Below are 15,117 nucleotides of genomic sequence, written 5' to 3' on the forward strand. Positions count from 1 at the left end.
CCAATAAAACCAGTCAAGACCTAATTTGAGGCTAAGGGGCACTGAGCTGGTGCACTGGTCTTTTGGTGCCTCTCCATGTGGATGTAAAATTCATATCAAGCCACAGAACTGGCTGATCTGGCTCGCAGCAAATGCCTAATGACAGCATTGTCTCACTGCTCCCTCGCAAGATCTGAGAGGCACTGAGCTACTTAAACCAATGGAATATCATTCAACAATACATTCCCTACATCTGGAAGAAAAGTGAAAAATAAATCCTAAACTAATAAAAATCTTAACAGCTGAGCAACAAAGTTAAGTTTTCAGCACGCTACCTGGCACACCACCAATACACATATTCATGAGCTACGTGGTAAAGAATGTACTGAGAAAAAAACCAATGTCCTCAGATGCACTTCAGCAGCTTCCTTCATTCAACACCAGAATCTCACATTCTGGATACAAACCACTGCAACCTGCAGATTCAGCACGATTTCCCCTTTACAAGGCACTTAAAGCTACCTAAAACCTGAACTGCAAACAGAAGAGTTGAAACCCCTGCTCCCTTAAGATTTGATCTGACATTTTCACCTATCAAACACACCCTCAGCAGCAGGGGGTTTTGGCTAGTGTTCTGGTAGTACATGAGTTACAGAAAAGTATCCCATTTATGTTTTAAGTGGCATCTTCTAAATATTTTTTCACCAGCACAGCCACTTAAATGCTTTGTAAAAACCTGTCCCTTGCAAACCCATGAGAAATTTAAGTGCAAAGGCACAGGTACATGTAATTGTGTAGGAGGCCTCCTATATACAAATATCAGATTTTAAAAAATACAAGTTTTTGAATTATATATTTTGTGTAATCTTATCTTTACTTTGAGTTCCTTTTAATGGAGTTTAGCTGCAATACTTCTGAGACACTTTAAAAACATCACCAAAATAAAGTGATCGGGATTGCCGAATCCAATTTCCTTTTATTTGCTGAATAGCAGCAAGACCAAGACTTCTAATATCAGGTATTTACTTTTATACATACTTCACTTCTCATAATGAAACAGAGATAAATGTGATCATAAAGTCATGAAATACAGTAATGTGCAAAGCGTAAAGACACTGTAATTGTTTGGCTTGCGTGCAATTCCTGATACCTTTCTTTTTATGAAGCAAAATTGTAAATGATAAACACTCTGAAAAATCAGTGTACAATTCCTTCTGCCAGTTTCCACATCTCTCATTTTACATTAATTGTATATAAATAATTTTAACCAATTATTGAACACGGACATTTTAACCTTTCTGCTCAGTACATTTGTTACACAAGATGAGCTCCAAGTATCAGATGTTGATAGAGTGGGCATGTTTCTTGCACAGTGGCTTGTCCTTCTTGGAGAAGAAAGTCTGGCCCTCCAAACTGTCACTACATACCTGGAGTGGGACAAAAAAGAAAAGAACACCCAATTCAGATGGATGAATTGTGCCGTTAACTATTCAGAATGCCAGATCATGGTACTGTTCTGTACATAAATATAATCAAAGAGTAAGAATTACCTATTTTTTTCAAGGATCCTCTTTTTTATGTAATACCAGTGGTTGGTGTATGCATAACCTCTCTTAAGACAAGAAGCGTTTAAGTGGGAGCCGAGTTAGATTCAGAATTTAAGAAAAAAAACCCAATCATTAAGATTGGGGCTTTTATTTTTTTGGTTTTTTTTAGTCACACAATATTAGCAAGCAATACCTTGGCTACAGTGTCCTTATGCCAAAAGCACTCTTGCTACTTTGGAAACACAGCCCATTCCCTCATGACCTTCAACACTTACTCAGAGGAAGTAAATGTGGACGGTTAAATGCTGGGACACAGGGCTGCAATCCAGGACACCTTCACACGCACCCACGCCAAAGGCTTACAATAGCAACACACCTTCCAAATAACTGGAAAGCACTTTTTGTTTGGACTCAGGGGATTGAGAGAGGTTAGAGCTGTTAACTCCCATATGGGTCAGGTTAGCACTGCTGCCAGGGATGGTTTAAAGGCAGGCCAGCTTTACTTACGGAGCATACAAAGCAAGTGTCATGCCAAGTGTGGCCCAGGGCTTCAAGAAACCTGTCTCCAGCTTCAATGGGGAATTCACAGCCATGGCACATTGTACCAAAGAGGGCATAGTAATCTGCAGAGAGATACAAACAGCTTTTAAAGCATATGCAGAAAAGCAGGACTGACTCTTTGAGAGCTTTGCTCTTTCATTGGCAATAGGTTTGGACTTGCTTGAGGTTTATTAGACTGAGTATGCTGAATAAAGAGCCCCTTGATCAAAAGCCTGAAATGTTGACTTCTTGCTAATTCAATTCTTTATCTCATCCTTTCAAGGGGGCATTGCTTCCATCTTCCTGGTGTTTCATTTCCTTGAGATCAACAGTGTGCTGGAGAGGGGGAAATGCACTCCTTGAGAGCACCCATGTAAACTCTACACGTTCCTTACATTCTCTCCAGCTCTGCTTTGAAAGCACATCCCAGCTGCTGACACTACAGACTTTCTCAGAGAGTAATGAACTCTGACCTACATTCTGGCACAATTTTTGCCCCAGACTGCACTAGTCAAAACCATGTAATCATTAGGCTTCTGTCCTAATTAGAGTCTAGAAATTGGATCAAGTCAGAATACCTTTCTAGTCACTAAAGTACATTATGTGGCTTTAAAAAAAAAGCCACAAAACAAAACAACAACAAAAAAAACCAACAAAAAAAACCCAAAACAAACCCTTCCCCTTCATTGCTATCAAGAACAAGAAGCTTCTTCAGCAATCTCAGGGAGCAGGGACTAAAACAAATCACATTGAACCACGCATATTCCCCAGCCCAAGTTGTCTGGTCTTTTTCACTTATTTTAACTCTCAAACACCGCATAATCGGAAGCAAATGTTTTATTCCTGCAGAGATAAAAATGGCATTAGTGCTATAACATGAGAGAATTTGGGACTGACACACTACTGTGGCAAACATGTCATGCAACATTATATCTTCAAAAGACAAACTACAGTTAAAGTGACAGTCATAATGAAGCTTTGGACTCCATCTACCAGTAAGAGAGTGTTACTACCATAGCAACACTGCCTCTGACAGGGAAATTAGATGCCAGGGGTTGTTTTCAAAGGAGAATTACAAGGGGTGGAAAGTGGGGTAGAAGTAGATTTTGTTTCTCACCAAGACTATACAGATCTGCTGAAGCTCTAATGCTTACTGCCACAGACACCCACAGAGGACCATCAGATGTGTCGAGCCCAAGAGAAAAGTCCTGGTTTTGTTTACTAAGACAGTGTTGTGTGTGATGACCTTCCCAAAAATGAATCACCATAGGAAACATCTCAGCAGGATGGGGAACACAAGTGCTCTGGAATAGCAAAGCCCTCGATAGCTGCCTGTGGCAAGAAACTGCTTCACTGATCACCTCTATTAATCTATGCTATGCTACTGGAATGAATTTCTAAGTGTTTAAAAAGACAGACAAAAATATCAAATGGTAGGACAGACCTGTGCAAAACCCCTGAAGGACACAGTCTCATGACCGTACTCTTTCAGCTCTTTGCATTTGTGGTCATGCAGAATCTTACTGATATTTTCCTGGTGCCAGCAGTTAAAACCCTTTGTAAGTTGGCCTGTGGTTGTGTTGATAAGTTTATTGGCTTTTCTTCTGAAGAAAGGGCAGTAGATAAGGCAGAATGAAGGGAATCGGCTTTATTTTGCATGCTTGAATTGCAATACCACAGAAGCCTTCCAAGGCAGACTTCTTACATAGTCACATATCAGTGCTTCCTGCACACAGCATTTTCAAAACTGGGCTACTAACTCTGCACTTAAAAAAGTTCAAAGTTCAAAGTTGCTGATATCCAGACTTTTATTTTAAGTTTAACCTCAACATCTAAACCCAGAACATTCTGCAGATTAATCTCCCTTTAATACTAATAGCTGATACTGTTATAATTTCAAACACAGATTTAAAATTAGAACTCTCCTTTGCACTAGGAAGAAGGAAAGTTGGCAATGACATTTACTCCTTAATTCTTTAAAATTAGTCATACACTCATAACTCCAGCTGGACTGAAAGTCTTTGAAAAATTAATATAACTCAAATTAACATCTAGTTAGTGAGCCAGCACCATTACAGAGTATCACTGCCAATAACACCTCACAGATTGCGTCTGCATTAACTTGGGCTAGCAACTTTTTCTCAGAAATAAACTTTGCAAGAAGTGTAGTATACTTGATATCTCACCAGTTTTTTCAGCTCACAGTATAGAAAAATATGCATTTTGCACAGGAATTGTAACAGTAGCACAAATCGATGCACTGCACCACATGTGGATCATTTGGTGGCAGGAACAAGAATTGAACCTTAACAGAACAAACCCTGTCATGAGCTTTCCACCCAAAGGGGAATTATTGATTCCTCCAGTACTATTTTTGAATCATCAAATGGTTCCAGGATTAGGGGCTTCACATTGCTTTAGGATGAAATTTCACCGTGCTGTCACACTGGAGGATGCTGCTCATATAACTGTTTCCTCGGCTGCTCCACAAATTCAATAGGAGCAACACCCTACCCTACATTTGTCACCACGTTAGCAATAACCTCCTGTGTCCTTTTGTATCTGCCAACATCTCATTAAAGCAGCTCTGACAAGAGAAATTTTGGATAAATTGGCCTACTTCCGTCATGCTTACAGTACCTAACATTCTCCCTGGCACCCACTGTGAACAATTTTGGGATCAGCTCAGAAGGAAATCTAAGTACCAAAGAGATCATTAGAATTTCATGCCCAATCTTTTCTGGTAAATCCATTTCTATATCTAGTAAAACTACAATGTTCCTAAAAGTAGAAGGAAAACCATAACAAGGGTCCAACTGACAGTTCCAACACAGCATGCATTGTGAAAACAGGTAATTTTGATAGAATTTTATCTCTTTTCCATTTTGTGGGAATTGTTCTACAAATTGCTTATTTCTTCTCTAGCTCAAAGGGATACATGGAAAGTTTTAAGCAAGCTAGATAACCAACTTAAATAAATAAAATAAAAATTGCTCATATTAATAATAATAGGCTGACAAGAGGCTCAACATGGCCCAGCTATGTGCACTCACAGCCCAGAAAGCCAACTGCATCCTGAGCTACACCACAAGAGGAGTGGCCAGCAGGCAAGGGAGGGATTCTGAACCATCTACTCTGCTCTCCTGAGACCTCCACTGGAGGTCCTGCATCCAGCTATGGGCCACCCAAGATAGGATGGATGTGAACCTGCTGGAACAGGTCCAGAGAAGTTCACACAGATGCTCTGAGGCATGGAGCACCCTCCTTTGAGGAAAGGCAGAAAGAGTTGTGGCCGTTCAGCCCAGGAGAAAAGAAGGCTCCAGGCAGACCTTACAGCACCTTCCAGTACCTGAAGGGGGCCTTGAGGAAAGCTGGAGAGGGACTTCTTAGAGGGACATGTAGAGGCAGTACAAGGGGGAGTAGGTTTAAGCTGGAAGAGTACATTTATATTGGATAATAGGAAGACTTTTTTTTTTTTTTTTTACTGTGAGGGTGGTAAGGCAAGGTTGCTCCAAGCAGCTGTGGATTCCCCATTCCTGGAGATGTTCAAAGCCAGCTGGATGAGGCTTTGAGCAACATGGTCTAGTGGCTGGTGTCCCTGTCCACTGCAGGGGGGTCAGAACCAGATGATCTTTAAGGTCCCTTCCAACCCAAACTATTTTATGATTTTATAAAAAAATGTTAAGATTAGCTGGAAGTGCTAAAAAACAAACCAGAAATGCTCTGAACTTCTAGACCACATCGTTCATGTAATATTGCTCACCAAGCTTTCAAATGCTGTAATCGTATCACTTTATTTCTCCCCTAACAGCTTTTTTTATCCTTGATCCTGCAAAAAGCTATCTGGACAGATTGCTTACTCTTGGAAGCCCCTCAGGCTGTGAATAAGGCTATTCAGAGAAAAACGCATTACTCCACTGGCATTTGCTTGTCTTTGGTAAATAAGCAGATTTACATACACTTCAGATTATTTTAAAGCCAACCAGAAAGTCACCCTAAAACTAACACTGATGTATCACTGATACTAGAGATGAGGACTTTACAGGAATAAGTAAAAATCAGTGACAAGAAGCCTGCTGCTGCTGAAGCTGATGAAGAAATCCTCATTAACTCCTCCTGCTGCAAACTTTAAAGTGTCTACAGCAGCAGCTGTTGCTTTGAATTGACATATCAAAGTTACCTGAAGCTGCTGGGGCACTTCTAACGTGCAGCTTGAGAAAAGGGAATTAGTTTCTTCTCCCCAACCTCACTGAGCTCTGCTTTCCTGCACAGCTGCAATAAACTTTGGTTGTGTTGCCTCTTACCCGTCTCACAGTAGGGATCACCATCTTCTAAGTGAAAGACATTATTGCGGATGGGGTTATGACAGGCCACACACACGAAGCAGGAAACGTGCCAAGTTTGTTTCAAAGCATTTATTACTTCCTGTGGGGATTAAAAAAAGTGTTAGGAACACATTATTTCCATGTGATGACTAGATTGTGGTAGCCATGCCTCCACACATGATTAATTTCAAGAATACTTTGTTTCCTACCGCTACTTTGAAAATGGATTGTGCACACAAGTTCTGAGATGTTAAAGTTAATAAGGTGCTTTATTTATGGTACATCTCCTTATTTTTCATGAATGATCCTTCAGGGTTTTTGGAAGGTTTGACATAGACAAATTATAACAACTCATTTGTTCAAATTCTTATTTTTAATCAGGATCTCACCCATCATGGTCCCCTAATATAAGAAAAGCAGCATCTCTGCCTTCTCTTGAAGTACGTGAAAAGTTAATCAAAAGCATCACACAGAAAATTACAACTGCTCTGTGTTGTTTTGGAATATGCTATAGTGCCAAACGAGACTTGAGAATTGTGCTGCCAGAGCCCTGCATAACCCCAGTTACACAAGAATGCAGACACATCACTATCTGCAGTGAAACAGCAGCCGATCAGCCGGCAGGCTCAAATGAGCAATATCAGTGTCCGGTGGGATAACACATCTTTCCATCTACATTAACACTGGGAATATCTCAGAACTCCACATCTAGCAAGCAGTCTCTTCTTAATGCTTAGCTAACCTAAGGAAATTTTTTTTCTTTTTACTTCCCTCCCTCACTTCTCCCCATTCTGTAAAAATCTGCCAATTAAAAGCATTTTGCTCAGGAAAATTTGGCAATCACAACAGCTACAGAACAGCTTCATGGAAACAGGAGCTGAGCTTAGAAGAGCCAAGGAGACTACAGCACCTTTTCTCAAGCTGACTGAAAAGGTTCAACATTAGAAGATCCAAATATGTATTTTGTATGTGATGGGAGCAGAAAAGGTGTGTCAAGAGTATGTTTGAAAGAATGAAGACTGGGCCAGGGAAAATGGAATTTCATAGCAGAGAAGCACTGAACACTGTGACTATTGCTCCCACCAAAAAAAAGGCCACTACTTGCTAGTCACTTACCCCAAGGATCTTCCTCTGGCACTTGGAACACTCAGGGGCAAAGAACTTCTCATAGCAGACCTCACAATACAGCATCCCTTTCTCTTCCACAAATCCAATGTATGCCATGGAGGTTTTGCAGTGGGCACAATTAAACTCTTCTGGATGCCATGACTTTCCCAAAGCCACCAAAAAGGGTCCTCTGATTAGAAAGAAGATATTGTCAGCAAATGCACCTGGGCTGGCTCCTGCAAAAGCTGTTAATAGATAGATCTGCAATAGCCTGTGTCATTACTACAGTGTCCACACACATACACTGCGCCATCCCTCTTTCCTCCTACAGGCTCTAAGAAAGCCCCAAGTGCTGACTGTATGCATCTCCATTGAACTCTCTCCTAGAAATGCCTGCCCACAATAAACACCAATTCTTTTCACTTCACTGCATTTCAGAAATCTTATTTTAGAACTACATTAAATACAGTGCTCAAGTGTCTGCTAGGGAAGTGAAAAAGAATGTTTCCCATGTTCCCAATTCCATGTCTTGCAAAGAGATATTTGACTCAGTGATATGATCAGCTCTCCTATAGTCTGCATTCATATTGAGACTACAAATATAAATAGACTTGACCCCACTAGGAGCAGATAACATCAGTTTCTTCCAAAACAAAAATTCAATCACTGTCCCTATTCAACAAGTTTCTTACAGGATAATCCATTCCAGTTATGATTTTTTTTGTATTAAAATAGGTCCATTTTTCCCCAAAACACACAGCTTCCTCTATCATTTGCAAATGAAAAGTAACAATACTTTTAATAGCATTTGTCTGGTTAATACAATGCAGTTAATAGAAAATAAACTTATCCCTTGTTTGCAACTCATAAATCCCAGGTATACATAACTGTCTCTATCTTCATCTGAAAATATATTTAGCATGTTAATCTCTTTAGTGAACATATTTACTTTAAAGAGGTGCTTCCAAGATCCCACCAACACTCAAACTTCCAGAACATAGGTTTCAAATGAACTTTGTGGTTCAAGTTCATCTCCCTCACCTAATTTCCTGTTTTTCCAATACCAATAAAGATACAATTCTTTCAAGCAGTGCTTTTTTTTTTTCTGATCTAGTACTGCACTGAAAAAAACCTGAAGTACTAATATGACTGCCTGCTGCTAAAATTTTTTTTTGGAAACCAAGCAAGCTAAGAGAAAGATTTTGTGTAAGATTTTCATATGAGCAAAGCAACAGCAATAAAGGAAAAAAACAACCAAACAAGAAAAAACCCCAAACAATCCCCCTTGAAATTTGCTTATGATGACTCTAAAATGGAAATACAAGTGGGCTGAGGAAAGAGGGCAACTTCATCAAGGATAGAGTGCAGGGTTTCTCTTCTACATTTTCTCTGATGAAGCTATGTATTTTCAGGAGGATGAGAAGTCAAAGACAAGGAACTCAAACAGACTCAAAGGACAGACTCAAAGATTTAGGATAAACCAAAGCCCTTGTAAAATTATGAACATATTTAATCTGGGCCAGTTTCTTCTATTCACCCCTGTTTACTGGAATGGACACAGTGAAAAAGGGCTCCTGAAGAGAAGCCTGCAGTTCTTTAAGGAGGGAGCTGGGGCTGATCACAGCTCTCCGGCCCCACTCCCAGTGGATGCCTGAGCAGTGCAAACACTGACCTAACCCGATACCCTCCCTCTGCTCTACAAGCACCTTTTTACATCAATGCCCTCTCAGTTATGTACTCATCAAACAATACAAGCCCTTATGTACAACAAAGTGCCCTCAGAGTGCCGTGTCAGCACAGACTAATTTAACAGATTCATTAACACGGGGCTGACACTAAAGACGCTCTCCTGGCTCCAGGTAGGATTGAGTTTCTGGCCATCTGCACTGCAATGACAAGCTCAGCTCTGCAGCGTGAAGCAGGCATGCTAGCAACAGGAGGAGAAGGAATTTTTATATCTGCTGCATTTAGCTCTCCAGAGTTTATAGCCCTGACATGTTGAGGTCAGCCATTCAGGACAGTGCGCAGCAACACGTACGGAGAACAGCCTCAGAGTGCACCTAGGGAGTTCCTCTCCCAAAGCTCCCAGACAGCTGGGGCTGTGCCCTGCACAATGTCTACGAGGTGTTCCATTAGTGCACTGGCTCCGTGTGCACACATGTCCAGAAGAACACTTTCTAAACACAATTTTACTTTCAATCAGGCCGCAGTTTAAACATGTCAAGTTGATACTGTGGCTTAATGATACCTGCAACTTAAAAGCTGTCCCAAAGCACAAGGAAGAAAAAAAAAAAAAAAGAAATAAAGAAAAAAAATACCTGCCATGTAAAATGCACTAAAACATGATATTCAGAACTTGGAGGTGTTCCCAGTCTCTGCATAATTTTGCCATCAAAATGATAGCTTCCAGTAAGGAAAGGTATTTATTTCCTCTATTAATTTGAAAAGGACTTTAAAGTCTCAATTTAAGTAAGGGGGCAGGATGCCTACACTCATGCAATGTGACAGAAGTAGCTAGGGGGATGCAATGCTAGGAAAATGGCTGTAGATGGCTTCATCCTTCATTTCTTCCCCATTTAAAAACAAAAACAATAAAAATTTCACATGCCTCTGTCAACTAGAATATATTTATAAAAGAAGTGCTAGAACACCACATTCCCACTGTCAAAATGGGATATGGGATAACCCAACTGGCAACAGTTGACTATGAATGTGCCCCTATCCCAGGCTAGTTTGACATGCTGAGCATTTCTGAACAAATTTCTGGCATCAGCACCTAGAGCACGCAAACAGAATGCAGAGATGAAAACTAACTAATCACGTATTTACTATTTTTCTGAAAGAGATTCTGATTGATTTACAAGAGTATTTGCAAAATCTAATGCTCCAAAGGATCACCAGGTACATGATTTCAGTAATCACCTCAGACATCTGGGTTCTGTGTGTAACAATGATATTGGGGCAAACTGAAAAGAGAAGTAAGCAACACACAGGAAATACAAGTGCAATTTCAATGACTTAACATTTGTAACTGAATATAACTTCATCGGTATGATCATGATGTAATACATTGCTATGCCAGCAATTTGGTTTCTCATGTGGCTTGTGTTATGATAGCAAGCCAGAACTGAAATTTGGTGGTAGAGAGATCAAAAAGGATTGATTTCCACATCTGCTAGGAAGGCCAATCACTTCACAGTTAACCGAAGAGCAGTTCTACATGCTTGGAAGTTTCTTCTCTTCCCTGAAAATGCCACAGTATACAATTTGCGTATAGGAGGTGCTGAAGGGAAGCACCATTTGTACTTTCTGCCTTTAGAAAACAAACTTTATGAAAAGGTGACAAAGCCAAATCATCATTCACAGCAGACATTCCAAATAGTATGTTCTCAGTGGCGATCCAGAGAAAACACATTTGGACTTCAAAGGAAGAGCCAACTCTGCAGTGCAGAGCTTAGTAAGGCTGTCTGGGAACCAGAAGTCTTCATCAGGAAATGCCAGAAGTCTGCCAGACCATCACAGCAAGTACATCAAGAGAAATTTAGTTTGCCTCCAGCTTTGATTCTTCTAGACATGGAAAGAAAAGCTTACTTAATGAAGCTTTGGAAAAAAACTGGAACCTTCAGACAATCACTGTGTGAATAATTGAAGATATATTAAAAAGTTATAAGGTGTCTCTAAGAAAGGTTTTGGCTCATCCAGCCATGGTTATTCTATGCCTGAGTGTAAAGTAACCAACTCCAGAATGCATTTTGGCTTCAAAACAGATGTACAATGCAGTGCCATTTGATCCTACTCCTACCTTTTCATAGGTAAAGCTACCACTGAGGGCATGAAGTGTAATTATGCTAAAACCTGAACTCAAAATGCCATTGCAGTCTTCCACATCCACTGTACGCTGTGAACATGAAGCATATTTGGCATTGATTAATGCACATAACTCATCTCGGCACACTTGCTTTTAATAATTGAGCAGGTATTTAACATATGAAAAAATATAAGGATTTAAACACCAACAGGAAATGACAAAGAAGTCAGATGTGGGTACCAATTACTATTCATGGAAAGGTGTCGCTTACCAGAGGTGACAATGGCTTAAGTACAGTCAAGTGGGGCCTCTGCAGTTTGTCCTTATGTATCCACTAAGGAATAAATGTTGCTCCAAAGAACAATACACTGCCATGCTTAGAGGGCAGCAGCTCATCTCTTTTATTAATTGTGACCAAAACAGGGGAGTGGGGAGCAGCAAAAAGTGATTTAAGGGCCAAGAGGAGAGGGGAACTGCTCAGGACTGAGATCCCACAGCCCAGAGCACCAGCACACCCTGATAAATCAAAACTGCTGCAAAAGGCAATGAATGAAGTCTCTTGCGTGAAAGATGCAGCATATAGTACAGTTTGTGTGTGGTTTAAAACTAGAATTAACAGTACAAAAAAGAAAGTGAATGGTTTCTTGCATATTATTTACTAGACACAAATCCAAATCTCAGAGAACAAAAAGTAGAGAATACTAAAGACAGACAGAATTATTATATAAGCCAAACTGTTCAAGGAATCAGATGAATCTCATACCAAAAATAAGTATGCCTTTTCTGATACTTATCTTTGATTTTGCAATGAAACAAAAAAAAAAAAACCAAAAAACAAACAAACAAAAAAAAATCTGAATTGAGATGCACAGGTGCACTCATGTTGGGAATGGGTGTATTTTCCATTGCTTCAAGAGGGTTAGGTTAATATATTTTTATTTCCTTGACATATCCAGTGAAAGTAGGAATAACTTTTCCAAAACATCACAGGTCCATTTGTAAAGAGTCTTCTAAAATTAACCCAGTGCTAACTGAACTGGTAGTGACCTACCACAACAGAAATCTCATGGAAGCAAACATGCTGGACTCACTTCACCCCCAGAGATTAAGCCTTTTGCATTGGCTGGCTCTGATTAGAACCCAAACCAAGGCTCAAGAGGCTACAAAAACCCATGGTGGAAAGGCTAATTTGCTATTATAATTAATGAAAATTATACAGCTTATGGAGTTCCTAATTTTTCAAAACTTTGTAATAAAAAAATTCTCTTTCTTTAATCATGGTAAAACATAATGCAAGCTCTCTTATTTTGTCCACTGAAAACATGGGATAAATAAATTAAAAAAATATTATTAAAAACCCATTACTTTCCCCTTGTAGTTCAACAATACAAATGACAGAATAATCAAGAACAAAACACTTTTGAAAAATATATATATCTCAATAATCCTAAGATACTTCTATTTTAGGGAAGAAATAAAATATAAGGTAGATGAAAAGGAAGACTATTTACATGCTGGAAATAAAAGCAATTACAGTTCCCTGAATGAGACAATCATGACTAATTGTCAGAAATCACTGACTGAACAATGCAACCTACATTCAATTCTTCCTCCATACTAAATTCTGGCTAATGGTAGGATTATTTTATGGGATCAGCCAAACTTATTTAATTTAATCTCTATTGGCAAACTTGTATTTGTGTTGAATAATGTTTTCTACCCATGTCATACAAGTCAAGGACAATAATGCCCAAAGGCCAGAGAGCCCATCAAAGAACTTGAAATCCAGCAATACAGGAAATTGTCATCAATCCAGTCCTAGTAATTGTTAAAACATCACTTGCTTTTCTTCTGTGGATGTTATTTTTCTTCTTCTCGGTTAGAAACTACACTTCAGAAATCAACATTAGTCTTTCTAAGGCCATGCTCTTTGACTGGTTTCCAACTAGCTAGAGTCCCAATTCTATTGGAATGGGTATACACTTGAAAACTAACTTGCTTACTTTTCTTTGGTCTTATATTTACTCCATTCCATCCAGCTTTCTGGTCCTCTCATAAAACAGACTGTAAGACTGTGACTGTTAGCAGTTCACAATATTTTTACTACAAAGTGGTTTCATTCTTGGTTTTGTTAGATAAACCATACATGAAAACAGTGCTCTACATTACCAAAATGAAGACGTAAACCACTTGTGACTAAAGAATCAAAACCCACAAAACAAAAACAAAGCCCTGCTGTGACAGAGACTGCAGGGTGAACAGAACCATAGAATCATTTAGGTTGGAAAAGACCTATAAGATAATGAAGTCCAACTGTTCACTCAGCACTGCCAAGTCCACGCTAAGCCATGTTTGTAAATGCCACATCTACATGTCTTTGAAATACCTCCAGGATGGTGACTCCAAGACCTCCCTGGAAAGCCTGTTCATGTGCTGGACAACCATATTGGTGAAAAAAATTTTCCCAATATCCAATCTAAATCTCCCCATCACATCTTGTGGCTATGTCCTATCACTCGAGGAACATTATTTCCATAATGATAGAAGAACTATTGACTGCTGACCTGACTATAAACCTGATGACTCCTTTGAACCAACCCCCACATCACTGCAATGTCCTTTCAGGCAGTTGTAGAGAGGAGTAAGGTCCTCCCTGAGCCTCCTTTTCTCCAGGCTAAACATCCCCAGCTCCCTCAACTGCTCCTCACAGGATTTGTGCTCCAGACCCTTACCCAGCTCCATTGCCCTTCTCTGGACTTGCCCTAGCACCTCAGTGTCCTTCTTATTGTGAGAGGCTCAGATCTGAACATCACACTTGAGGTGTGGCCTCACCAGTGCCAAATGTAGGGGAACAGTCACTGCTCTGGTCTTGCTGGCCACACTGTTGCTGACACTGGCCTTCTTGGCCACCTGGGTATACTGATGGCTCATGTTCAGCTGCTGTGAACCAGCATTCCCAGGTCCTTTTCTGCCACTTTTTGCCTTTTTCCCAGGCAGCTTTCCAGCCACTCTGCACCAGTCTGTAGTGATGCCTGGGGTTGTTGTGACCCAAGTGAAAGACAGAGGACTTTGCCTTATTGAACTTCATAGAAGTGACCTCAAGCCTGTCCAGATCCCTCTTGCAAGGCCTTCCCACACCCCAACAGACCAACACTCCTGCCTAATTTAGTTACCTGCAAGTGTAAGTGTGCCCTCGATCCCAGTCTGGATCACGGACAAAGACATTAAGCAGGACACACTCCAATACTAAGGCTGGGGAGTAACTCTGGTGACCAGTCACCAACTGGATTTTGCTCCATTCGTCACCAGTCTGGGCCTGGCCACACAGCCAGTTGTGCACACTGCAAAGAGTGCCCCCAGCAAGCAGATACACACCTAATGACCTGGTTACAGTGTGCACACATGGGAGTGCGCTTCCCTGCTGGAATATGCTCCGCCCGCTGAACCAGTGTGTCTTGCTCATTTAGCTGAGGTGTTGTTGCAGCTTTTTCACTTGGGGCAGTTGTTCCAGGTGATTTAATACTGTTTGATGTCCATCCACTGACAGGAGCTGAGGAAAGAATGTCAAAAGCATTTAGAGGACCCTCTTTCAGTACCAAGTAAATTAATCTGAAATACAAGCAACCAACAACATTTACCTAACATCATTGAACAGTGTATACCCGTCTCCTTAAAGGAACATAGTAAAAAGCCCTCATTTTCCCTTCCTCCCCCAACAAATTACCAAGAAAGTCCTACCTACTTTATGAAATGCCTGTGAAATAACACAGAATGCTTTTGGCTAACTTGGAGAGGTAATAGACAAATTTTA

General features: G+C 40.3%; 1 protein-coding gene across 1 annotated transcript in view; it reads right to left on the reverse strand.

The window, feature by feature from the left end:
* Positions 1-1,183: 1,183 nt before the first annotated feature.
* Positions 1,184-15,117, reverse strand: part of PDLIM5 (PDZ and LIM domain 5) — a 119,896-nt gene continuing 105,962 nt past the window's right edge. Inside the window, exons 8-12 of the mRNA XM_062493004.1 lie at positions 14,682-14,856; positions 7,508-7,688; positions 6,371-6,491; positions 2,034-2,149; positions 1,184-1,406 (exon numbers count right to left, since the gene is read on the reverse strand). Coding sequence (XP_062348988.1) covers positions 1,317-1,406; positions 2,034-2,149; positions 6,371-6,491; positions 7,508-7,688; positions 14,682-14,856 — 683 coding nt within the window. The 3' untranslated portion in view covers positions 1,184-1,316. The remainder of the gene's footprint in view (positions 1,407-2,033; positions 2,150-6,370; positions 6,492-7,507; positions 7,689-14,681; positions 14,857-15,117) is intronic.

The sequence above is a fragment of the Cinclus cinclus genome, chromosome 5 (genome assembly GCF_963662255.1).
Source record: "Cinclus cinclus chromosome 5, bCinCin1.1, whole genome shotgun sequence".
NCBI classification, from domain to species: domain Eukaryota; kingdom Metazoa; phylum Chordata; class Aves; order Passeriformes; family Cinclidae; genus Cinclus; species Cinclus cinclus.